This window comes from Theobroma umbraticum, unplaced genomic scaffold (genome assembly GCF_002168275.2).
Source record: "Theobroma umbraticum cultivar Fairchild unplaced genomic scaffold, ASM216827v3 scaffold_147.0, whole genome shotgun sequence".
In the NCBI taxonomy this organism is placed as follows: domain Eukaryota; kingdom Viridiplantae; phylum Streptophyta; class Magnoliopsida; order Malvales; family Malvaceae; genus Theobroma; species Theobroma umbraticum.
Window position 1 is genome coordinate 372,254 of NW_018397259.1, and position 27,705 is coordinate 399,958.

Below are 27,705 nucleotides of genomic sequence, written 5' to 3' on the forward strand. Positions count from 1 at the left end.
TTTGTTCTAGCTATTTCTTCTCAATAACATGCTATCTTTTATGAGAATACTCCAAGATTCTTTCCACTTCATGTCATCAAAATGAGATTTTATACCATATAATTCAATTTTGTTGCAAAAATTCTAAACTCCTTAAGATTTTGTTGAACTAGTAAATGAGACATCCTTTTATTTATTTGTTCATTCCAAGATCATTCACTATATTTCCAAATCGCTACTTAGTTTATGTTATTACTCTATGGTCAAAGTACTTAGTAAAAGTACTACTCAAAAGCATTCTCAATTTTTTTTACCATTTCTTCTCCTCTCATGTCCTGAAGAGATCCTTGCAAAGGATCTTATAATCATTATTGTTTTGTGCTTTCAGATTCCTTTATTTATTTTTTTTTTGTGTACATAAATTCGTTATAATAAACACAAGTTTAAGTTTTGAGTCTACCAACGTACGAACATGAGATTGAGTTATTGCTCTCTTCTGTAGCATTTGTAGTTATTTATGCCTTGGTGGTAAGGCAAGTTGTTAGCATATCGGTAAATACCTTGAAATTCTTCACTTTTTTATTCGTCTATTTTTAGTTTTGGTTTTTCTTCTTCTTTTTTTATTATAATTGGGAGAACATTTTGTTTTGAACTCTGCTTTTGCTTTTTTTAGATAAGAGGATTATGCATCAACCAATGAGTCAAATACTTTCCTTACTTTATCTATTTTACCTTTTTGTTTGCTAGTCTCTTTAATTATTTTTTATGCAATTTGTTATCATTTTCATCATGCTTTCTTCCTTAGTAGTGATAAGTTTGTTGCAAATAAAATGAATACAATAGAATACAATTATTTAAAGCTAAAAATTTTACCGCATGAAAAAAAATAATTATTACTCATTCTAATATATTTCATGGACCAGACCTACCGGAAATAAATCATTTAACAAATAAATAATTATTTTGATGCTATATTGTCAATAACATCCTACATAAATATACTAATAATTCTTACAATCAACCTATATTTTTGACAATTTGTTAAATTCATGAATGGCTTCTGCTGTCAATGATAATTCTTTTTCTGCTAGAAAAAATAGTTTTTGTTGTTAAGGGAAGAATTGGCTGTCAGACAAAGACACACAAAAAATCAATCTCATGCTTGCAAGAAGATTCTTTATTTTAAAATCATAAAATCTACGACCAACCACAGTCCATCTGGATTCATTATCTTTTGCAGATAGCAAGTTAACCTCTTCCTCCTTTAGCAAAAAAATGATTTCCTCCAATTGAAATTAAGATCATTCCTTAACAACACAACCGTTGTTAAAATAATACAATTGGAAGAAAATGCACTATTAAATAAAATATATTTTGTAACTTTAAATGTACTAATTGTCATAATTATTGGTCTAAAATTTGTTTCATACATAATAAATTCTCAAATTTTATTGAAAGTAATTGTTTAGCAAATCAAATTGATACTTTTTAATGCTTTGTGTATTTTCTTCTTTAAACAATTGTTACTCATGTTGAGAATATTTTTTGCCCTACGAATTTCAATGGTCATGTAGATCGCAAAAATGGATTGTTGACATGAAAATATTTAATCATTGTTACGTCTTAAATTTGCCATTTTCCTGTTAAAAATCTGTATTCGCTACAAATTATTTTTTCTTATTTAACAGTATCATCAATAATTTAATCAACCTTACACAACCAACTATTGCCTTAGGAGATTATGAAATTTCTATTAAGAATTTTTTCTATTCTCATTTTCCAAATTTTATATCATAAAAATCTTATGTTTAAACTGTCCTCATGTGCTTTTTCTTTGCAAATATTAAATGATCAACTTGCATTATTGCCAAGTTTTCTCTTCCCTAGGTCAAATCATCCAAAAGGTTTTCCTCCATTTTCATTGAATTTGGATTCATTTTCTATGCCTTCAAAACTGTTTTTCTTTTTTTTTTTTCTGTTGTGTAAAACTGCTTACTTTACCTATGTATATATAAAATGATTAAAACATTATTTATTACTTTGCATTCCTAATTCTATACACAGCAACCTTTACTGAAGATATCAACATACATATTGCAGATAAATAACTTTTTGTTATATACTATATAACATCTTCTTTCTCATAATGTTGTATGAAACATAACAAAAATCTCTCTCGATTTCTTTGTTTTGTCACAGCATGGTACTTTTTAATCTTATAAATCTGAAAAGACTACTGTAACATTTATTTTTTATTTTCTGATGTATAACTCAGTCAATATCATGCCACAATCTTCGTTAGCTATTTGTTGTTTTTCTTTCCATTTATGGGTTACTATTTCAATTGTTTACTCTTATAAATAATTTTTTTTATATCTTTTCATCATATTTGTATATCATTTCAGAAAATTTATTACAAACCCCTCATATAACAAATATTTTTTCTTTAATAAATTTTTTTAACAAATAACTTAAAAATTTTTACAAATCAGCTGCATAGCGCGAGTTACTTCCTAGTAGGACTAGCGTTAAGCTTTTTTCTATTGCGGATATATTTGGCACAGGAGTGAGTTTAGTTTAGGTGAAATTAAAAACAAGTATGGTAGTGAGGTTAGTAATTGTGCAAGTGGCTTGAGTTAATATATTGGGTTATGTTGATATCGGGTTACTAGAATTTATGGTATTGGCTTGAGTTGATATAATATTCCTTGCTTTAGCCGAATTCCTAATAGATTGTGATTGTCATGTTTGGTTCTGTTGCATGATAACTTTGCACCAAACTGTATTGATTGCTGTTGTAGTTAATGAGATTCACAAAGAGTAAGTGTTGAGTGTAAAAACTTTGACCCAATTAAGCAATTCTCATGGCATTTTTGTCAACGTGCTTGGAGCAAATGGTGTTTTGTTTTTAAATGCTAGTTCATGCATGATATCATGCAAAGTTGATAGTTAATCCAATAAAGCCTTTGTTTATAATAGATACTAGTGTGTTCCCTACGTGTTGTGTTAGAGATATCAGTATTTTATGGGTATTGAGCGAAGAATGCAAGAAAGCTTTGTCATTTAATAAACATGAGAATTGAGTAGGAAATTTGTAAAACATATGCAAAAGCAATAATATTAGAGCAAATTGTGAAAAATAACTAATCTCATAAGCTCATTTTAAAAATAGTCTTTAATATAAAGTTAACTGTTTTTACCATGATTTAACAAAAGAGCCCTTAAAACCTTTTTAGATAAATTAAATGTTCTTGATTTCTCTCTTATGCCATCCAGAACACTATCCATCTAGCTCTCTCAACTTTCTCATGCCCTTTAAACCATTCAAAATGATGTTGTTGGTCTGCTCATCTTCCCTTTCAAAAATCTTAATAATAAAAAGAATTTAAATAGAGGAAAAATCAAGCCATAACTTAAAGTGACTAATTGCCATAGACCAACCATGGTGGGGGAACCAAAAAAAATCATAACCAACCATGGTCGATCAGCTAATCAGTTGTAAGGAATAGAGATGCAAACTTGTGGGAGATAGAAAGTTCGAACTTGGTAATAATCGACGACAAGTAGCTTAAGGGAAAGGCCAAAAGGGAGGAATCGAGGAAGGTTGCAACATACAGGTGTGGGGGGGGGCGGGGGGGTTGTGGGAGGGGGCCATAGTGGGAGAATGAAGGGGATTTAATAAAGGCTAATAATGTAATTTCTCCCCATATTATTTAATAAAAAATTTTGGTCAATGTCAGGGAGAAGGTTTCCTCGTTGACAACAAAGTCAACAAACCGTTGAAGTAATTGTCTTCAATCTACTAAATAACTGACACTAATCAACTAAACCATTTTTGATCGAAAATCGTTAGTGTTGATTGATTATGCGGTTTACACCAATCACTACTTTCTCCTAATAAGGCATTTAAAAAAAGAAAGAAAGTGAGAAAGGGAATCGGTAAAGAGTGTTAGCTTTGAAAATGACTTATGTTTTGATTCGACAACATTGCATTGATTAAAGCTCGATCACAAGCATTTGAAATAATTTGATTCATTGTTTTAATCCCTTAAGATTTTAAAAAACTTTTGACAAGTCTTTTATACTTAGAAGAAATAAAAATGCTTTCAAACTTTGAGTTTTTAGCTTAAGGAAACCAAGAGCAAATATTCAAACTCATCTAGGATTTGACTATACTCTTCCATGCTCAATCCTACATGCACAAATGAAGAGAGAATAAGGAGATGCCTTCAGTTTAGAATCGATTACATGCTCTAAAACTCAATCCTAAGGAAGAAAGCTTGAAAAACTGAAGGAAGCTTAAGGGGATTGACTCTAGACAAGCCATACTCGATTCTAGAAAGAAGAAAAGAAGTCAAAGAGCCCCTGGATGCTTAAAGGATCGACTTTCACATTACCATACTCGATTTTAGAGCACGAAAAGAAGAAATGATGCAAGCCTCAAGCTGAGGATCGACTATCATTTTAAAAACTTGATCCTTCAAGCACAAATTTGAAGGAATTCAAAATCAAGATCAACTTCCCTTCACCATACTTAATCCTAAAGACCTGACAGGCATGCATTTAATGCTCCTAACAGTAATTTTTTACCCCAATTTGTCTTTAATAGCTCTACTTCCTTAAAAGGGTATAAAAGAAGGCTTCCCACTTATTTTGAAGCTTAAATTCACTCCAAGATTTGAGAAAAAAATCTCAACTTCACTTACTCTCGTCATTTACTCATTTAAGTCTTCCCTTCAAAAGCATTTAAATCTTTCATTAATTATCTTGAGTTGATATTTTGAAATTTATTATACCCATTCTCTTTCAAGCTTAAACACTCAACTTATCAATCTTTAAGAGGAATTTATTGCTACTCTCTCATTGTAAACACTCTTGTAAAGGTTTTAACTTAACCTTAAAAAGTTAATGTAAGTTGTGCTTTCTCCCATAAAAAGGTACTGTGTGAGTTATACTTGCTCTCGTAAAAGGCATTGTGATGGTTGTGCTCGAGCTTGAAAAAGGCAATGTAAAGTTTATCCTTAAGCCTTAAAAAGTATTTTTCTTACTAGATTTAAAATGACTCAATGAGCTAAAGGAAAGGATGTAGGCAAAGAAGTCAAAAATTCTTGTGTGTTTGTTCTTAGTTTGTTTTGGTTTTTATTGTTGCAATTTATCTCAAGAAAATTAATTTCTTTGCTGCAAACTTATTTCAAAAAAACCAACTCATTTGTTTTCAACTCAAGTGGTGAAACTTATTTCAAAGAAATTGAATTTTTACTAAGTTCACAAAGATTTAAAAAAAATTCAATTTACCCTTTTTTGGTCTTGTTCATATTGAGCTTACTATACTAACAAAAAAGATGAAAAAAAATGGCGCAAAAGAAGGATAATGGAAGACACTAATGGTAGGACCGTTAACGCTAGCAACTAGAAAGGAAGATATAAGTTGAGGGTAAGGGAGAGAAAGGCTCCATTTGGAGAAGAAAAGGAGGAAGCCGCCGCAAATTAAAAGGGTGAGGGGTGGTTAGGATTGAAATGTCGGAGGAAGAAAGAAGTAGAGGATAGGAGCTTCTTAGATTGAAATGTCGTCACGGGGAAAAAGAGAGAAAAAATATGGGGCCGCTGGACTGTTAAAGCCCATTAGTTCGGTCCGATTCCATTTTTGCCTTGAGCCTTTGTTTTTTTTTGGAAGTACTTGACCCTATCTATTTAGTTTAAACGCAATTTGCTACATCCATTCTATAATATGCTTATATATAATCATTTAAAAAATGTAAATAAAGTACCATATAAAATCATGATCTTTGTTAAATAATGGAATCGAATTTTATTAATGAAATAATTTCATTTTTAAAACTGTAGTTTGAAATGTCATTGTATTTCATGATTACACTGCTATGATTAAAAGAATTTGATAATATGAAAATTAATATATTTTTTAATACCAAGAACTTTAACATGCATTAGGTTATACAATAAAATTAAAATATTTTAAAAAAAGAAAAAGTATGTAAATTACATCTGCAAATATTTTCATGATATAAATTATATTGTTTATAAATAATTACTTTTAATATATTTTATTAGTGTAAATTTAATTTTATTAATTATTAGAATTATCATTATTAACAAAACATATAGGATTATATTGATATTAACTTATATGTAAGACATGCAAAAATATAAAAATATTTAAAAATTAAAAAAGATTGAAATAAAAAAACTTTAACCTTGTAGCAACTAGCAACACAGGGATAAAATATTAAAAACCAAAGTTGTTCCAAAATGTCAAATGGTAACCTTTGTACCCCATCAGACTGGATTGGCCCGCCTCAAACAGCTTTGAAAACTTGAAGCATTTCCCATTCAAGATTTTCTAGTTTATGTTTCCTCTCTTGTTTTGGTGGGGATTGCCCAAATTGGGTTCTGCCAAAAGTTGGTACACATTTACCATCCATTTTCCACACATCAATTGGCATTCAATTCTTTAATTATAGATAATACAAGTGGGAGAGTAGAGATTAAGTTTGTCCCTCTTTATTCCGCCATTTTACTGCACAACATGAATAAACTTTCAGCTTTTTGGCTTGAGTAATTCAAATGGGAATTTGATGGAGGTTTTACTTTTTACGCATAAAAAAAATCATAATGATTATGATAAGATGGAAACATGATCCGATTACTTTGGGTCAGGGACATCTTAATTCATCCATCTTGGTGCATGTCTGCCCTTGCCTTGACAGAAAGCCATCTTCACAAGTAGACCCCCTTCATAATAAAATTTAATATATATATAAAAGATATTAAGTTTGAGAGACCAGCTCTCTCTTTGTCTATATCTCTTTCTCTTATCGTTTAAATTGACCCCAGCAATGTTTGATGTTTCCAGTACTAATTAAAGTCATGGCCAATCTTGGATTCAATTCTTGTCAAGCTCTGTTAATTTTTAGTATTTTGAGCTGTGTATGTATATATATATATGTATATATATATATATATATATATTGAGATTCTCAAGATGTAGATATATATAGAGGTTATGAAGATAATAACAATAATTTAATAGTATTAATTTTTTTATTATATAAATGAAAATTTAAATTTTATTATTTGAATAGAAAATTAAATACATATATTTATTATTGAATTTAGATGTTGCGGTATAAAAATATTAATATGTGTGAAGAGATATACTAGTGTTGCTAAATACATTGAGGTTTCCAACAAAATGGATGTATCAAAATGAGGTAAGTCGAGAGATATGGATGTTTTACAATTCTTGTCGAAAACTAAACAGAAAAACAAATATTTGGCAGTTTAAGAAGAGAAAAGTTGAATTTTGATGTCTTGTTTGAAAGTGAAATGTAGAAATGGCTATCCTTAGGGAGAGAAAAGAAGAAGTTAATAATGAGATCAGTAATTAATTATTTAGTGTAGTAAATTAATAATAGGATAGCTCAAATGCTTCTAATTAATCATGAGGGGTATGGGTTAGAGGTGATCACGAGTTGGGTCAGGTTGAGCTCAACTGACACTTTGAAAATATAAGTTTGAGCTCGAGATTGTCTATTTATTTATGTTGTATTTATATGAGATTTATCTTTTTAGATAATTCCAATTATACAATAATATTCTTTTATTTTTTAAAAAAAAGTTATGTTGTATTTGTTCAAAATATTAAAACTTGTGTTAATATTGATATTCAATTATTTTAAATTTAAAATATATAATTTATTAATATAATAATATTTTCAAGTTGGACCAGGCTTGGGTCTAAAACTTTATGTTCAAGCTTGGCTCAAGTTGGGTTAGGATCGTTATTTTGGGGTGATAATTCGATTCATAGACACCTGTAGTAAAAAAGATTAATTAATCTTCATATTTATCATGATTATTTACTGTCAATAAATATGTCAAGTTTTTATGAGATTATATGTATGAATAAAAAATGATGTAAAGACAATGAAATAACTCTCGCTATATATATAACATAATTATTACATATAAAAAAACAAAAAGATAATTAAATTAGCTAGTATATAGTTGAAAAAAATTAACATAAAATTTGAGGAAAGACATATGTGGTAAAGTTGAAGTTAATACCTAAAAGTTTCAGAAACTCCAGGTAGCTTATCATTGAGATAAAATTATTTTAGCAGAAAAATGAGAAAAAGCTGTACGTAGTGTATTTTCAAATTACATGTTGTAGCAGTACTAGGAGGAGTGGGATCATGTAATTTCTCAATAGCACCAGTTTTGAGTCGTAATAATTGAGATGAGCACCCATTGAAGGGATTCAAAAAAGTCTGTTTCCTTGTTAATAATGGGATTCGATTGGGTATTGACGCACCATCAGATGCATATATAGTTAATCATATCATATCTTTTAGGTATCCATCGTAATGGCAAAAAAATTCTCTTTAATTACAATTTCAGGAACATGAAGAATTTGTTTCTTGCTTTGGTTTCAACTGAGCAGCCCTGCACTACAATTGTTGGACTGATGCTGACTATGCCAAATAGTGATGACTTCGTTGCCACAAAATAGTGCTCTTTTTAGTTATAGATTTCAGAAGATAATCCATGTTCTTTCCAACTTCAGCATTCCCCTCTCTTTCTTTTCATGCAATCGATTAGCTTTATGGGCTGTCTAGTTGGTGAATGGCATAGGGTTGAAATCATTATAGACAATCTCTAGACAAATTGAGTTTTTATATAGTACACTTGGGGATGTTTGGTGGGAACTAAGTTCAACTATTAATCAATGTTTATGGCAACTAAAAGTACAATCTGCAATTTGCTTAGACGTTGTTTATATCTGTAATTGATGGTACACTCTTTGCTGCAACATCCATTTTTGAGTTGTTTTGTGGAAAGCACTGGTGAAGGACTTTCAAGATAAGCTTAAATTGGAAAGTGAGAGGTTTCTTATTAAATTACATTCTTAATCAATCATGATGTTTCTTACTTGAAACATGATAGCTTTTAACTTTTGAAGTTCCCATTTGCTTTTCTTATTTAAAATTCTATATATGTTTGATGCATGAAAAGTCACTAGCCAATGAATTTTATATGAGCCAACATTTCTTTGATAGTGACTATGTTTTGTTTATTGTATTTATTTTATAATTCAGATGGAGATTTTACTAAGAAGACTTTTTTTTGTCTGTTAAAATTTGAGATTTTAATTTGATGAGAAAATTATGCAATTATAGTCAAGTAGTTTTCAGTACATAAGATATAATATATTTATAAAAAAAATTAAATAAACAAACTAAGCAAATAAATAAACTTATTAAATCAACATAAAATCATATTAAACTATCATACTTAATAAAACTTAAATATGCAATCTAAAAATTTCAGAACCTTCTGTTATTATAGTCAAAATTTATGAGATGAAAGAAATGCAGTTCAAGGTTTAATAAATTTTCATATGTAAAATAATAAGAAATAAGGCATAAAATTTTAAAAAAACAAGTTCCCGAATTATTTTAAAAAATTTAAATAAATTAGCTTTTATTTTTATATTGCTCTCAACCAAACTTTTATAGTTTTATTTTGAAATAAATAAACCATTATAACTAATAATTGAATAACTATTATTAATTAAAACGTTACTTATCATTTTATGTCACATGATACTAACATGAAATGTTAACATATCACAATAGAAGATGATGTCTTAGGTTGATGTGTTATGATGACATGATCATGTGACATTTTTCATCTTTCAAGTTAATGCCATGTGACATAAAAAATGATATGTTGTATTTTAATTTAACGATAATTAATTAATCTTTAATGATAAGAGCATATTCGATTTAAAATAAAAGTATAGGAATTTACTTGATCAAACACAATAGAAAAAATAAGAGTTTATTATACCTAATAATAATAAAAAGACAAATAATTTTATCTGACTCAGACGGAGACAAGAGAGAGAAAAAAATAAAACATTGTTGAAGTTGCATTTAATTAATAATCTCACAACTGTGAGGAATTAGTCGAACAATTTAGAAAAGAAAAAGTGGAACAACTTAGCATACTCCAAGAACAAGTTCACATGTAGCATCTCATGAAGTCCAAAACATAGTTTGTAATACAACATTAAGTAGTGAGCATATTAAACATTTTCTACTCTCCCCTCAGAGAATCATACACAAACCGTCTAAGCATTTAAAGATTCAAGCGCGTAGCACATGTGAGTTCAATAAATGTCAGAAAAAAAAAGAAAAAGAAATGAAGCAGCAAGTACGCTACGTGGCATGATTTGAGTGCATGGAAAGCATCCATGTGTGCTTGACCAAGTATCTTACAAGTGTAAAAAGAGTAAAAAGGGTAACAGAATACTCAAATGGGATTTAACAGGAATAACCTTGGGAAGCAAGCATAGCTTCCACCCAATCACATAATCTCTCTCCAGTGCAGCCGCAGGGGACTGCTGCCTTTTAACTCTCGAGGACAGCTGAATTTCCGATAATCCATTACTCCGGCCCCTATGCCTTTTTCACTTTAGCTGCCCCATGTTTACCCAAAACAGTTTTCCAAGAAAAGCCAGCCCCATTGTAGCAGACATTTAGGTATGCTCAAGAGAATAGTAGAGACATTGGAGAAATGCTAATTGTTATGCTCCACATCACTTGGTCTGGCGAACATTTCATGTGAAATGATTTGTTGTCCTCCTCCAAGTTGTACAAAAACCCTTTAAATTCCATTTATACTTATCAAAAACAGACACCACTTTTTGATAACATGGAGAAATTTTTAACCTTTTTTTGTTGTTTCTTATATGTACATACATTAATTTCCACATACATTCACACACAAATACATATGTACACGCATATTTAGTTGTATGTATGTATTTATGCAAATTTAATTAAAATTAAAATCAAAGGAACTAGAATGAATAAAGACCAATTAATATTTCCTGACCTATTTAGTGTATAGAGGGTAGGCCAAGATTGCAGAGAGGCATATGTAGGTAATTTTTGACTTGCGGTTTTTCAGTTAAATGTGTTTAAAGAAGAAATGGAAATCTATATACAGAAATTGAGACAATATTTCCTTTTAATTGGTGATGCAAGATTTGTTTACTTGCTCCTCAAGCCAAGTAGAATTGATCGTGGGTCAGAGAAGAGGGAAAACCGATTAATTTGATTAATCTTTTCACGTGATGATCAAACTGTGGCATTTTCTTTCTTTTTCTTTTTCCTTTTTTGTTGCTTGTTTTCCACAGAAAGATAGACGACCACATAATCTTTTTTCATTGCAAGAATGAATCATCCACTAGAAAAATGGGCAATAATTTTCACTGGAAACCATATTTTGCAACTTGGATTGGCAACAATTATTTGCCTTTTTTTTTTTCTCAACCATTCCTTGGGCTGTAAAACTTAAAACTTGTCCTTTCTGCTTATTGCTTGCACGTGTATGGTTTCTTCTTCTCAACATTTTGTAAATTATTTGTGATTTGGAACCAAGGGTTTGCACTTTTGTGCAGGGATTCGACATGGACATGGCTGATTCGTGACAAGTGACAAAAAACTAACTATTCTTTTTGACAGAGTTTTTGAAATCTATACCTTTTTCTAACCTGTTCCCCTAAAGGTACAATAAGTTCCAAGAAAAAAAAAAGAAAGGAAACTCCTATTTGACAGTACTGTCGTCAAGAATTGCTGTGGTTCCAGCTTGTAATTAATTTCCCAAACCCATTTAGACAAAATTCTCAAAGAGAATTGTAATTTGTTACAATCTTCAATAATCCCACAAGAAACATGGGGAAGAGGAAAATCCAATTATGAACGCCATATATAGATGAGAAATATGTTTTTTACGTTATCATCCACCTTATCAAGATCATTCACATGTATTTAAGTACTTAAATTAATTCATCTCTGTCACAAGAAAAGAAATTTAATATTTTAGAATTGTATATTTTACATAGACCAATGAGGTATATATATACAAAAAGTAATCATATACATAGTTTAACTCTAACTAAATATTGTAGTCTAACTTGTTAACAATATAGTAGTATAACTCTCACTAGATAATTTTCACAATTATCTTAATAATTTCTTTTTTTATTTTCTAAAAAGTATGTCTTTTATCTTGACTGAAAGTAATTGGATATATAAATATAACTTAATTTGTTTATATCAAAAGAGAAGTTAATAGCCAGAAGAATCAAATATAAAATATTCAATAAATATTTACAGACAAATTAAAGCATTGCACCCGAATGCTTTGAAAGGAAAATATTGCCAATACCTTTTACAGTTGTTTACTTTAAGAAAGTAATTAAGATATAGACCAAAGCATAACCAAGCTAGCATGTATAATTGTATATAGCTTTTAAGGCTTCCATAACAGTACATACTCACAAGGTAACAGGCAAGACATAAAGCCAAAAAATACATAGTCAATGATCACTCAACTTCACAGAGATTTCACTTTCGGTTCACAGTGTAGCAAAAATCGTACATCCTCTGCACAATTTTGCTTAATATTATAGGTTTAAAATCAAAATAATGTATAAGTTATATCACTATAATTAATGAAAACAAGAGAAGAGTTAAACTCTCTCTCCACTCTCTTTCAGTGCTTTACGTGTGTGCATGTCTGTCTCTCTCGTACAAGAAAATAAATATCCTTCTTGGACGTATTATTCTAGAATAATGTAAGGGCATCTAATTAAATTCTTGAAAATGGATTGCTACTGTAACGATCAAGATTTCTCTACTTTTGATGAAAATTATTTCCTAGCAAAATTCCAGGAAGAATCCATCTGAATTAGCTAGCTTTGAGTGTTCAAGTTGCTAAGGATAAGTCTTTGTTCTGTCGAGTCCAAATTAACTCTACCAATCAAACAAATATTATTGCTTCAGCATTTGCAATTTTGGTTTTCTAAGTATTTTCATATGCATAGCTTGAGTTCAGACGTACGAAAACCCTAGATGGTTGTAGAGCAATCGTCTTGCTTCTCACTTCTCAACTCTCGTTAATATGTGCACAGCTAGCCTAACGTTAATTGAAGATAGCAAACACGTAGGAAGTTATTCACTAATTTACTAGAATCAACAATGTACAAGGCAGGCTTCTTCTCCAGGTTGTATCCAGCTATATATGTATCCATATACTCCAAAAGGATTAAAATGGTTTTGTTATAAGGCGATACCCAAAATATCACAAGTAACACACACGAATTCATGTTTTTCAATGCAAAGGAGCATATACTTCTTTTTCCTTAGAAATGGCTTCTCACTGCAATCAATGTACGTATAAGAGGATTTTGCTATTATTTTTGGCATATAAAGACATGAAAGGCCATCATTTCCAGCTATGCCATTGGCAGCTTTGACCTAAATAAAGCTAGCTAGGGAACATTTACAGCAACATACCATATAGTACTTTTTTTCTCTTTCATATTAATGCAAACATATACATACAAGAAAGCCATTCATTACACGAATTCCCTGCTTAACTCATACTATAATTTTTGTTCATGTCCTACTGATCCTTCAAAATGTTTAACAAGGGATATTCGACACCATGAAATACTTATGCCATTAAATTCAAGATAATGTCAGAACTTTTACATCACGAATTGCAGGATTCTAAAGAAAGTTTCCTGATTGCTGTTAAATAAAAAAATAGTGCAGTACTGAAGAGAGATGAAGATTACAATACTTTGACAAATCCATTAATATAAATGCAGTTGACTCTAGTTTAAAGTTTCTTTCTTCATACAAGTTCCTGCTAATAAAGTTATAATGATTAAATTTGTTGTCATGATATATCTAAAAACATTAGTTTATTGAACTGATCGGAAGTATGAAATGTTAATCAAGATACAAGCTTAAAGTTCTTGATAGGGGCCGACACACACTGCATGTAGTTAATAAGCGCTTACCCATGAACAGGTAATAAAGGAGTTCCAAGTAATGTAATCAAAATATCAGTATCAATATATCCACAGTGAGATTCAGACACACACCCACACATACATGCGAGTCTAAATTTGATGTGTTTTTTTAAAGCATGACCACGTTGATAGATTACAATGCATTACTAATCTGACTGAGATTGATTTTACACATTAGTACCTAGTTCTTAATTATCTATTTTCTTCCCTGACAGTAGAATTAAAATCCCAGCTTCCACGCATACTTTGGGTGCCTAGCTTGTCTCAGACTACAACAATAGTTCTAGCAGACATATAAGGTTTGCAAGGCCATAATCAGCAAGCTAGGTAGGTGCAAGGGTTGTAGGATGCACATAATTTGTAAGAGAAAAATACTAGCACTTTCTAATTGTTGTAAGTTCTATACTCAAACCATCACCAAATGTCCAAGATTTATCCTTAATAATTAAAGACAAAGAATATTACAACACCAGCAATTGGAATTTGTTTTTTTGTTTCTCATTTTAATTGCAATCATTGTGAACTACCTAAAGAAAGGCACTCAAGCTCAAGAAAAATAAAAAAGTGGGATGAATGATATGGAAGACCTTTTAACAAGCTAATTGCTATTAGCCATTAATCCGAATGTAAAGCAGAAGTACATAAGAGTTAACTGCCCCAAGAACAAAAGAAAATGTAAGACTTACCCTATATATATACAATTATTTAAAGGTAAAGGAAATAACTGCCATTTGGAACATGATGAAACAAAGAAAGGCCGCCTAAAATAATAAATGCCATAACCTTAGCAGTTGTCTCTCATATCATGAAAAATAAAAAACTGCTATAATTGTTCATAAAATGATCAAAAGCAGCTGGACTTGTTAATGTTTCATTATGTTCATACGATAAATATCAGCAGAATATATTCTTTTGTACATTTCTGCCAAGCAGTGAAGGAACAACAAGGTGACTGGTTGGTTTTCATAGAGACTTGTGAAGGAAATACATTTAGAATTACCTCATGGCGAACAACAAAGGGTACTGAACCAAATTGCTGGTAGCATGGAATTACATATGCTGATGAATCCAGTTCAGCTCTAGAATAGAATAGAGTAAGAAAGAATGTATGGCAGATATGCTGGAGACTGAAGTAGCCCAGGGATCAGCTGACCTACATACCCGGTGGTTCAGACAAAAGTAAATTAAGAAATTTAGGGTTAGCTGTAAGTTTTTTGGAAGTATAGGAGCCCAAAAATGGCAAGGGGGACAAAAAGGAGGATTACATGGAGGGAATCCAGATTTAGATAATACCAATATATTAAGCTGTCCTGTGTGGTCACACTCAATGCTGCATTCATGCAAGACAACCAATCAATTTGTCCATAGCCTTATGATTTTCTACTAAAATAATTAGACAAAACACTATAGCCAATCAAGTTTCTCCAAAAGCGCATTGAGTGCTAAAAAAGAAATGGGGAAAAAGGGGTAGACAGCTCATTTCTTTCATTAGAAATCTTTAGCAATCCATGCCCAAACAAAGCCTAAGAAAGGCCAGGAAACCCCACCACTGTTAGAAACCAAAATCTCCCTTCTTAATTACATTTTTCATTATAAGTACTTATTATGTATTTACATTATTTTATGACATGTTGAAAATCTTTATTATTCATCTGTGTGTGTATACAAATATAAAAGTAGTACCTCTATATATAATGGGAAGGTGGGTGTGGGGGGACAAGAAAAATAAAAGGTCACAATAAATAGGCCACGATATTTAGATACTATCAATAAATACAAAGGAGTTGACAGGCCGGGTTTGAAAAGATTGACCTGCGTCTCTCCTCCATCAACCCCTCATCAGAGAGCAAATCTCAGATTCTCGTTGTCTCATCCCATGAGAGAAAAAAAATCCCATCTCCAATGAAACTGCACTTCATATCATGATCATTGAAAGCCTACAAAAAACCAAAAAAAGAAAAAGGAAAAAAGAAAAGCAAAAGAAAAAGAAAAACACCCCGCACAGCAAAGGGAAAATGCTAGCGATGAAAAAAAAAGTTTGACAAAAGAAAATATATAATCCAATAATCTCTCATGAATTGAGTTTTCATGAACTACTATTTTGCTTGTCTTTCACCAGCCATTTTTATATATAGAGATTGAGAGCGAGAGCGAGAGCGAGAGATAGAAAGAGAAAGAGAAAAAAAGTTTTGGAGCTAGAAGTCATGAGAGTGATGGTACATTGTTGGGTCATGTCGGTTCATGGCTTCTCTTTGGCTGTTCTGGCTGCTATCATCATCTCCCTCCATTCTCGACCCCATCTGAGTTGAACCTGTAGCACCAAGATTGAGATAAACCAACCTTGAATCCAAATTAAGGTTAGCAAGATTGCTTCCGCTGCCGCTACTATTATGTTCATCACTCAGTGGTGGGTAAATTGCAGTTGAAGTTGGAGTATTTGCGCTCCCTTCTTCGCGCGAAATAACCAAAGCTGCTGATTGGACAAGCTCAAGACATAGCCTAAGCTTATTCGGTTCAATGTGAGTCAGCCCCGGCACGGCACCTTTGAACAAGAAATCAGAGGTTAGAGTCCGAAGAATGTCCAAAGGAGTCACCCCATCAACGGTTCTTACATTAGGGTCCGCGTGGTGGTCTAAAAGGACTGCAACCATATCTGGTGATACCATTTCCGCTGCAATGTGAAGTGGGGTCTTGCCTGCAGGCCCGGCCCGGTAGTTAACATCGGCTGCACCAAGCTCTAGCAAGGTCTTAACCACTTCCCGGCTGCAGTTCTCGACAGCATAGTGTAAAGCCAATGCTTCATCAAGATTGAGACCTTCTCCCATAACCATGAGTTTGACTAGCTCAACATCTGAGGAGTCTAAAGCCCTTCTCATCCTCCGAATTTTCTGGTCCTCAAGATCAGCGGTCGCGGTGAGATCATGGTGGTGGTGGTGGTGGGGGTGATGAGTGATTAGGGAGCGCCGAGCAAGGGATGACTTGAGACGTAACTCTTCAATTTTGGCCACCACATCGATGGGAAGATGTTTGGCGAGAACTTCTGGTGGTAGGCCTGATTTGGCCACTAGGTGGGAACAAGTAGTCCAAAGTTGGTGCATGTCTTGCTTTCTTGAAGCTATGAGTACTTTCATAACATCTTCAATTGAGGCCTTCTCAACCATGCTGGCCAATTGTTTCTGTGAAACAAAGACAACAAAGCGTCAGCTTTGGTAAAGGGAATCCGATTGGAAAGGAGAAGATGTTTCCTTGCATTGGTTAAAGTAAAACTAATGGGTGTTTATGCAAAGAAAAAAATCTTATGTTTAGTTTGGTGGTGCTTATGGAGTAGGTTGTTATTTTTCCAATTTCAAACCCAAATGAGGAAAGTGAATGTCTGGGAAAGATTTGGTGTGCTTACTGTGGAAGACATGACTAGAGATCATCAAGATCTAAATTTGGAAAAGTCTTGGGTGTGTGGCATTTAGATGGAAGAAACCCAATTCAAGGAAACTCATATATGGTTGTACATGAAATCAAGACAAAACCTCTTATTGTTATTGGACATGAATATTTTTTTTCAACAGCATTTTACTCAAAAAGAAAATAGTAAAATCTTTTCAAAATCAACTGTAGAAGAAAAAATAAAAAAGAAAGAAAGAAAAGTAGTCAAGATGAAGAAGAAGAAGAAGAAGAAGAAGAGCCCGTGGATACAGTAAAAGAAAACTGAAGCTGTTAATAGTGGAATTAAGTGGTTCAGCAGAAAACTGAAAAAGAAGATTTTCTGTTGCAGAAAAGAGACAGTACTAAATGAGTTGAAGATCCAACTCCTACTACTTCAAAGGAGGAGAGGAAAAAAACAATCGTGAAGGAAAATTGTACAACAAAAAGGTTTTGATTATTAAATGAAAAGAAACCCACCTTGATTACAAATCCCTTCAATAAAAGAATAGAAAAAATTGAGAGAAAAAAGGAGAAAGAAATAAAGAAGGAAATCCTGATTAATTTCCAATTCCCAAAAACGAAGCCAAGTTTTGTCTCAATGCCCAAAAACCCAAATACAAAAGTAACAAGACTCCACATACACACTAATCAAGATTCAGACAGCAGACAAACAGAAAGGGGGAGGGGGTGCAGTGGGAGATTACTGAGGAGTGAAGAAGTGAAAGAAACAGAAACAAGTGGTTTATGAGTTATGATGGTGTGATGAGATGACAACAAATTAAGGGAAACCTGGGTGAGTAATGCAAGCTGTTCAACACCAAAGTATCTAGCGGCAGCAAGAGTGTCGAGAGCGAGATCAACGGCAGAGGTGCAATGCGTATGCCAACACGCTCTTTCAGAACAATTAGGCCTGGGCTCATGCTTTTGAGGCACAATAGAGACTTGGCCACTATACAAGAACTGTAACAGCAGCAAGAACACCTCGTATCCCACTGAGTTCACTGGTATAACACCAGGCCTAGACCCTGCGGCTGCTGCTGCTGCTGCTGCTGGGTTCATCCTGGAACCAACCGGGTCTAACCCAGATGGAGGATCAGGTCCGCAGAAGAATTTCCTGAAGAAGAGACTCCTTGCAGCTAAAATACACCTATGGGCATGAACCAAGCGACCCTCTACGCTGAAAGTTACATCGGAGAAAGCCTGGCCATTGATGAGGAGGTTAAGGTAGTCCAGAGAGAGAGATCGTAAGGACTCCTCGAAGCTACTCATTTTAGGGTTGCTTTCCGGGAAGAAAAAGCGGAGGAGGATGGTTTGATAAATCAAGAAGAGCTTGCAGAAGAGAAGGAGAAAGAAGAGAAGAGAGAGGGGGAGGGGGAGGTCATGATTTCATTTGGGGGGGGAGGGGGTTGGAATGGAAGATGAAGGTTACTGTTATTGGTTTTTTGTAGAGAGATTCTTTTCTCTCGATGGGGTGGGGTGGTGTGGTGTGGTGTGGTGTGGTGCGTTGTCGATAGATATTTTGAGAGAGAAATGGAAAGAAAGAGCAACATGGGTGGCTATTCTGGGCGGCTGAGCTATTTAAAATAGACAAGTGAAAATTTTTTAATTAATTTTATTCTTAATTCAAAATTAAAATTAAATACCAACGATGGGGTGGGGGCGTGGTGAAAATGATGATGGGAAGGGAAATTCGGGGATTTCCTGATTTTTGCCAGAAATTTATCCTCATCATTTCCTCGTGTTTTACTATTTAATATTAATCATCTTTCCCAATTTATCATAATCTTCCAATAATAATAATAATAATCATTTTCCTATGTCTATACATTTTTTTATTATATTTATTATTATTATTTTGTAATCAAAACTCCAAAATTGCCAACTTTTATTCATCCATTACCATTCATGCGACAAAACTAGTGGTGGAATTGACATTTAAGGTTTGCATAATAACTTAAAATGATTATAAATTGATTATTTAGTGTTTGTTACATTTGATTCTTTAGTCTTATATTCTCACAGTTACAGTATCATATATGTATGAGTATGACAAGTCAAGTATATATTTTGTCAATTCCTATTAAAATTAAAATAAATAAATGGAGCTAGACGATTAGGTCTTACTTTAATAATAGGCCCTAAGACCATTAGCTCTCAAATTCAAATTTCATCTTGTGTTTTCACCCAATTAAATTTCGCCTTTTTTTTTATTTTCAATCTTGTATAATGGATTTATCTCTTTTTCTTTTCAATTAATACTAAAGCAAGTTCATGTTGCACTCTAAAATAAATTAAACATGTTGTAATTGAATTATATATAATGAGTCTCAACTCAAACCTAACCGACTCTAAAAAAGAGTTACAGAATTTACTTGAATCAAATTCAATGAATTTATAAAAATTAATAAATTAATTAATTATTAAATTGACATATGATCATTATCTAGCCCTGTTTTGAAATTTAAAAAATTCATCATGAGCGCATAGAATAATATAATCCAAAGTTAAAACTCCAAATTAATTGGATTAAAATAAAATAGCAATATGAAACTTAATTAGAAACTTATTCTATAAAAGTTTACGCAGATGAAAGATATTTTAATTTTAAATTTTACAACACAGTTTAAAAAGTTTTACTTTTACATTCCCTCAATTCTATTTTTTTTCTCATTTTTTTAAGGATATCTCAAAACTACATCTTCTTTTTTCTTCTTTGAATACATAATATTCTTAATTTTTTTTTATCTTCCAAAATTACTTTCATGATTTCTTTTTAACCTTTTGGAATTAAAAATTATAGAACATTAATTTTATGAAATAAAAAATTAAAATCAAATCAATATTTTTAAAAAAATTCTGTAAAAATGAATAAAAACAAAATTGAGAGTGTAGCCCCTTTCCATGTAGCTCTACGCAAAGCCAAATATGCTTTTTATATATACTCTAAAATCAAATATAAACAAATAAGTTCATTGTTCACTGTAAATAATTTTTAATAAAAAAATTTACAAGCTTTACTTAATCTTATCTTATCTTAAAAAGAAAAGCTTTCCAATTAGTATATGTTATTTTATTATAAAAGAAAACTTAGTATATGTTACCTTTACATATTATAAATACATTAATAAGAAATACCTTGTGAGATCAATAGCTTTGCACTTAGATTGATGTATTTAAGTGCCCAAAAGTGTGTGTACGTGAATTATGAGATTCCAACTACTTGTTTTATTAACAAGTTTTTTTTTTCAGGGCATGGTCTAAGGGAAGGGTGAAATTCTAATCTTGAGCTTAAACCTACTTAAGGAGGAGTAACAATTGCTAGGTTAAGCCACTGCTTGCCTAGGCCTGACCCGAGTCGGGTTTGGCCTAAGCTTTGCTTTTCAGTTGGCTCAATCCAAAAGAAATTATTTTGTTAATAAATAATACTTATATTTTTTATTTAATTTAAATTATAAAATATATTTAATATGTTAATTTAAAAAATTAGTATCTTAATATTCAAATACTATGTAAATGTATGGACTAAGTTGCCCTGAGTCTTACCCATACACACCCCTGGTTTGGGTTGTTATTAATAAGTTTATTTGAATAATATGTTAACATTAATGTCATTATTGTAAAATTTCGACTTTCAACATATTGCAATATGAATTAATTTGTAGTAGTTAATAATTATTTAATTATCTCTTTAGTTTTCTTTTGTCCCATTCTTTTTTGATCTCTCGTTTTACTTATTCTGCTTTTATCAATCATTAACAAAATTTGTCTAAGGTTTCCCATTGACAACAAAAATTTATCTAAGTTTCCTGGGTCAAGTTTTTTAGATTCCTTATAATTAGAAACAATCAACTTTAAAAGTGAAAAATCAAAATAAATAAATTTACAGATCAATTTAATGATTAGATTAACAATATATGAAAAATTAATTAAAAAATATAATCTATAAAAAAATTGGCAATAATTATTGATCCTGAAAATTTACTCCCAATTAAAATGACACAAATATAATGCTGTGTTCATTATACTAAAGTTTCACATCTATTGTGATAATAATTATAACCTTCCAAGTCCAATCATTATTATTAGCTAGGAAATTTCAGCAAATGCTTATAGCCACTTAAATTTTATTAAAAGTTTAGGTTAGATAAGTAGGCAACAAGTCTGCAGTTACACACAACCATAATTAGGAACCAATCAGATTCACACCAAATACTAATCCCAACTTAAATATGGAATAGTTATGGATTATAGTTAAATATAATTATTTCACTTATTAGTAATTGAGTTGAGCTATATCAATTTTTGTGAAAACAAACAAACAAACAAGCCTTTGAACTATATCAATTTTTATACTTTAATTGAGTTCTTATAACTTTATCATACCCAAAAAACCCGTTTTGCTTCTATTTGTATTCAAAGAAGACCCTATTTTTTTATTTTACTCATAGAAGTCCTTATTTCGTAACAACAATATAATGGATGGTGGTCCTAGTATCAACTGTCACTTGTTCTAAATGTGGCATATGAAGTAGGAAAGTCACTGTTGATATGGGTAAAACCCAAAAAGCTCTCTTAAAACATTTTAAAAAACATTTTGATCTTTTTTATTGTAAAATGATATTTTTGATTCATTGACTGTTAACACCGTTAATCAATTGTTAAAAAACAATTAGACCTAACACTAAATAAATATTTTAAAACATAAATACCTATATTCTCTATTTTAAAAAACTTGACATCCTTCTCTCAAAAACCTTAACTAGAAAAACAACATAAAAATTTTTTATTTGAAGGCATGAAAATTTGTTGTACTTCCTTAAAAAACCATAAACTTCTTTCTAGAGGCAAAATCTATTGTCATCAAACTCTTTATTTTTCCAACAATTTGAGTATTTTTTTTTCATTGAAATGAATGTATTAAAAGTAAATCTTTTCTTCAATGATGGATATTTAAAATTTGATGAAGTTGGGTCAAGAGATTAATTTCTTACTCGTGATTACTAATTTTGCTGAAAAATTTTTGCCCAAAATTTGTCCTTTGAGATTAGAGTTTACAGTGATGTAAAAAGATTTTAACTTGATTACTATATATCAAAATATTTATTTTTTTTCTCCTCTATCAAATATTGTACTTTATTAAGTATCAAAGTTAGACAAACTACCGCATTCAAAAATCTCATTTTAGAATCTTTTTAAGTTTTAAGTTTTTTTTCTTTGTCAAATATTTAATTTTATTAAATATCAAAGTGAATTTTAATAAGTTTTAGAATGGAACATGAACAATTTTTTTTGTCCTAAAATATTTATGTAGTATTGGGTATAATTTTTTTAACTATTGACCAAAGGTGTTAATAGTCAAAGGATCAAAAATATTATCTTAAAATAAGAGGGATCAAAGTGTCATTTTGAAGTATTTTGATGGGACTTTTGGGATTTTACTCCTGTTGATGCCTTCACATTACTATGTAGATTTTATTAGTTGTTGACATGGAATTTTTTTGCTATCGATGTGGAAAATTTTTCCTGTTTTTCCTTTTCAACCACCACATGTCAAAGGTTAATTGGTTGATTAAAACATGACCTTAAGATAAAAAAAATTAAGGGAACCAATTTGGTGGTTTAAGGTTCATTCTGCATATCTTTTTCCCCTTTCTTGAAATCAATGTCAAAAAACATGAAATTTCTAAAATTGAATGAAAACCAAGAACCGTCTCTTGCTCCTTCTTCCTTTATCAACTAAAGTTTCTTATGTTAAGGAGATGTCTTCAATCTCCACTTCATCTATTTGAAGTAGAAAGAAATTAAATTCAAGTGGAAGTTGTATATTGTAAACTAAGGTTGAATGGAACTACAAAAAAAGAACTAATTAATTATTTTTTTCAAAACAAAATGCCCTAGGGAGACAACCTAGAACGGATCGTAGCCAAGGCATAGGTTTTTCAGTTGTCCCCTGCAAGGTAAATTTCCTTTGTTTTTTATTTTTTTTTATTTTTTAAGTTAAATTTTCTTTGTTGTTCTTAATACTTTTCAGTGTTTGATGTACTTGAGTATTTAGGGATTCACAATGCTATTTTGATTATAGGTCATAAATCGTGGTTTTTCCAATGGCGTGCTTAGATAATGACACAAAAGGCTAAATTTCGTATATATGAGCAGAGAATGGAGAATGACAAATTGAAAATAGAGAATGAGGTATTAAGGATGATGAATACCGGTGAAACTTTCATCTCTAATGTGGTTGATGAGAGAGAAGAATTGATTTTGCCATGTGAGGATCCAAACCAATTAAAAAGGAAGAAGACATTTCATATTGTTGAGATGTACATTTCTTGGATTTTTGTGATATTTGTTGTTGTTGTTGTATTTTTATGAAGTAGATTGAATCAAATGTACAATTTATGTTTTATGAAATTAATTCAAATTGTAGGGGTTTTTCTCTACCGTAAATCTTACTTTATTGTTGAATTATGGATGAAAGGAGTTATTTAGCAATCATGGTGATCTCTTGAAATTAGAAAAAAGGTTAAAAAAGTATGAATCTGATTCAAGTTAATTAGGTCTGTTAAGTAAGTGATCTATAAAATTACTATACTAAATATGTAACATTAAAATTGGTGTAGAAGTTTGCATTATCAAAAAAAAAAAAAAACCCATATGTACTACACAAGTTTGCTATATATTGCAAAAGTTGTTGGTTAACAAAAAGACCCAATATCATCAACTATTTCTTACAAAACAAAAATCCATCCATCATATTATACCACAGGTTTGCATTTACAAAAATAATAATAATAATAATAATAATAATAATAATACATCATTGTTCTACATTTGAGAGTGGATTTTGATTACCTTAAGCAACAAACCATGAAGGTGCAACTATCCTTTCTCTTTTGGGGTACCTTCCACCCCTTTACGGTTGAAGTTTCTTCGATGTCAGCATTGTCTTTCCTTTCACCTCATGTCAGGACCATTTTGAACTTGATCATATGTGATTGGATTACTTACTGCAATTTTTCTTTTCATTGAGAGAATCCTATGACTTTGTTTCCTTTGCTGCTAACAATAATAACATATCTCATGAATATTGTGTAAACACAATACTTTAAAAAAGTAACAACTGTTGCAACTACTTACATTTCAAACTTGTTAATTAGTGTATGGATTGGTATAAATACTAATCCCCTCAATTTCTTTTCCTTTTGCTACAATTGGGTTTCTCGAGTTTTAGGGTCTTTTAGCTACCATATTTTCTTCCTTTTAGTAGATGGATGCCTCTGACTACCATTGGTGAATGAGAGATTAGTCCCTTTTTTGCAATATTCAATACTAATCATGTGAAAAAATTCAAAATTTGGACAAGTTAATAAACAAACCCTATTGTTTAAAGAAATACGAAAAGCAGCATACATTCCACCTATTGGCTAGTTGCTTTTGGTCTATTTTGGCCATTGTCTTGTGTGGCAATAGATCCACCGTCATTGTCACGACCCAAATCTCGAGAGTCATGACCAGGGCACGAGCTCAGCAAGCGAGCTTCAAAGTTCAAAAATCAGACAACATAAATGCCAAGGGATTTAATAATCGAATATTCATAATAAAACTCAAACAGAAATACATTATCCTTGGCCCACAATCCATAAAAACATTCATAAGGCCGTACATTAGCCGTTCAAGGGGGAGTTCATACATAACAACCTTTACACAAGTCCATATGGAACATCGTGCCTACATACACAATAAATTAAGTGCGGAGCGAAAGCTCATGACTGACGTAGCGGAGTGACACATTGGATGAAAACCTACCGGACGTCAAAAATCGATCTATCATTAGAGAACTTTACGACATAGCTCTATGGCTTATTTATCTACACATGGTATACAAATGGTGAGTACTAAAATACTTAGTGAGTGGTGTAGATAAACAAAATCATATATATATATATATATATTAAACACATATATAAAATATATGCACTATTCGTGCATTTAGATGTTTTAGCAAACATCTCCAAATGCAGGGCATATCATTATCCCTAAAGTCTCCAATGTGAAGGCATATTACCATCCTCAATGTCTTCAAGATCATCGTACATATCATTAAGCTTACCCTCGAAGCCAATTGAAGATATTCAAATCGTTCTCCACAGCACACTCTAGTCGTAGGAGTATCACATCATTATTTATCTAAGTCTTTCACGATTATCTCACATCGTATGCAAATCAAATCAACGAGTGGTTCTCCCTTGGACACAATCAAATCATGCACGGTGGCCAATCAAAGGAGAATCAAATGACGCTCAAGGGAACGTCGCTGGCAGAGAAATAAATCACGTGTGTGCCAAAGCAACAGGTAGAGAACAAATCGCGTACAGTGCCAGAGTGGCTGACGGAGAATTAGATAATCGACTGGAGTAAACTCCTGATGTCGGTATCACCCGAGTAAACTCAACGGATGGCATCATAGCACTATAGGTGGGACTAATGTCGTTGTCCCTACTTACCACCACCCCTGTAAGGACACATAGTCACAAGGGGAATAAAATCCACTCAACCGCAAATTAGATCAATGTCCAGAATTCATCCCTCGGACAAAAACACAAATACACAAACAAGACCATCAAGCTTTTTTCATTCACATTTTACTCATCAAACCTAATTCATATTTATTGAGCTTTAATCGTCTTTAAGCTCGGTTAGGTTCTAAGTGCCTTTAAATCTCTAAGGCATCATTGAATAAAATCATCTCAACATATCATTCACCTAAGGTAATATACTCCTAGGGGTTCATCATAGCCTTTAAGCATCCTAGTCTAGGCACACACAGCATAAGCCACCCATGTGGCTCACATCAAAAAACATAAAACACGTAATCCATAATTTGGTTCTCTGGCCTAGGCACTTACATCTAGCCAATCATGCTTATTTATACACACACACACACACACACACACACATACATACACATATTTTGATACCAAGGTAACGCCTTCATCAAGGCATCATGTTTCACATGCATTTTAAATCAAATATACTCACAGTGACAACTTGAAGGTACTCCTAGCCAAGCTTTGATCTTTAGCCTTCAATCGCCATCTAGCTTACCAATGAGTTGAGTTAACTCTGTTTCCCCCTTCAAACACATCAAAACAATGAAATGTTAATTATTCCTAGCTATTAGAAAGTGCCAGCTTTGCACAATTAACTAAATCTTATCAATCAAACTAGTGAAGCTCAAATCTTTCATTAACGAGCTAAACCCATACCTTAGAAGCTGGATTACATGAACCTTAGCTCTAAATTCCCCATGCGAAGAGAAAGAAGGAAAAATACCAAATCTGAAGAAAATCAGATCTTAAAGTTATTAACTGATTAAATCAAAAGATAATCTGTAAAAACATTAAATTTTACCTCTTGGGTGCTCTCTGCTTCAAATGTATCGATACATTAAGGCAATGTATAGATACATGTTATTCTTCTTGCCAAGAATGTATCGATGCATGGGGGGATGTATCGATACATCTTTCCCTATAGGCAGTTTTTTAAGCTTCCAAAGCTTCCAAAAGTCCAAGTTTAGCACCCTAAAATCATCCCTATTAATATCACACCTCAATTCATTCATTTAACTTAATCCCATACACATGAATCTACAAACATAACATCAAACTTAGATCAAAACCTTAAACTATAGGATTTGTCACATATTTTCTCAAAATTTTGCCTAAATGTCAATATTTACACTATCAAACACTTGGCATACATATCATATCATCAAAGTCCTCAAGGCTTCACATATTCATAAATCATTCTAAGTTTACTTAATTTACATCAGAAATTGTGGTTGTTACATTCTCCCTTCTTTATAAGAAATTTGTCCTTGAATTTCAAATCATGCTCCACAAGTTACAACTATTAATTCTCAAATAGGTGGAGATATTTCTTTCGTATTTCCTCCTTGAGTTTCCATGTGGTCTTTGACCTAATGACTTTGCTACAATACTTTCACCATAGCAATGTCTTTAGAGTGGAGTCGTTTCACTTGCCAATCCAATATGGCTATCAACTGCTCCTCATAATTAAGTCCATCTTGCAACAGAACCTCATCATATTGTATCACATGAGAAGGATTCAGAATATACTTGCTAAGCATGGATATATGGAAAACTAGATGAATATCAAACAAATTAGGCCGTAACACTAACTGATAAGCAATTACACCTATGTGTTTTAGTATTTCAAAAGGTTCGATGTATCTAAAGCCTAACTTCCCTTTCTTTCCAAATCTTTTAACCCTTTTGTTTGGCGAGATTTTCATAAACACAAAGTCATCAACTTCAAAATCTAAAAGTTTTTGCCTATTATCAGCATAAGATTTCTAGTGACTTTGAGTTGTT

At 31.7% G+C, this 27,705-nt stretch overlaps 1 protein-coding gene across 1 annotated transcript; it reads right to left on the reverse strand.

Annotated features, from left to right (window-relative positions):
- Positions 1 to 15,624: 15,624 nt before the first annotated feature.
- Positions 15,625 to 18,733, reverse strand: BOP2 (Ankyrin repeat family protein / BTB/POZ domain-containing protein). Its single transcript, XM_021427429.2, has 2 exons — positions 18,101 to 18,733; positions 15,625 to 17,067 (listed from the first exon to the last, which is right to left on the reverse strand). Exons 1-2 carry the CDS (start codon positions 18,578 to 18,580, stop codon positions 16,087 to 16,089), a joined length of 1,461 nt encoding a protein of 486 aa, XP_021283104.1. The 5' UTR covers positions 18,581 to 18,733; the 3' UTR covers positions 15,625 to 16,086.
- Positions 18,734 to 27,705: the final 8,972 nt, after the last annotated feature.

Coding starts and splice junctions, on each gene's coding strand:
- BOP2 (XM_021427429.2), bottom strand. CDS start 18,580: ATGAGTAGCTTCGAGGAGTCCTTACGATCTCTCTCTCTGGACTACCTT. Junction 17,068..18,100: donor AGCTTGCATTACTCACCCAG/GTTTCCCTTAAT, acceptor TTTGTTTCACAG/AAACAATTGGCCAGCATGGT.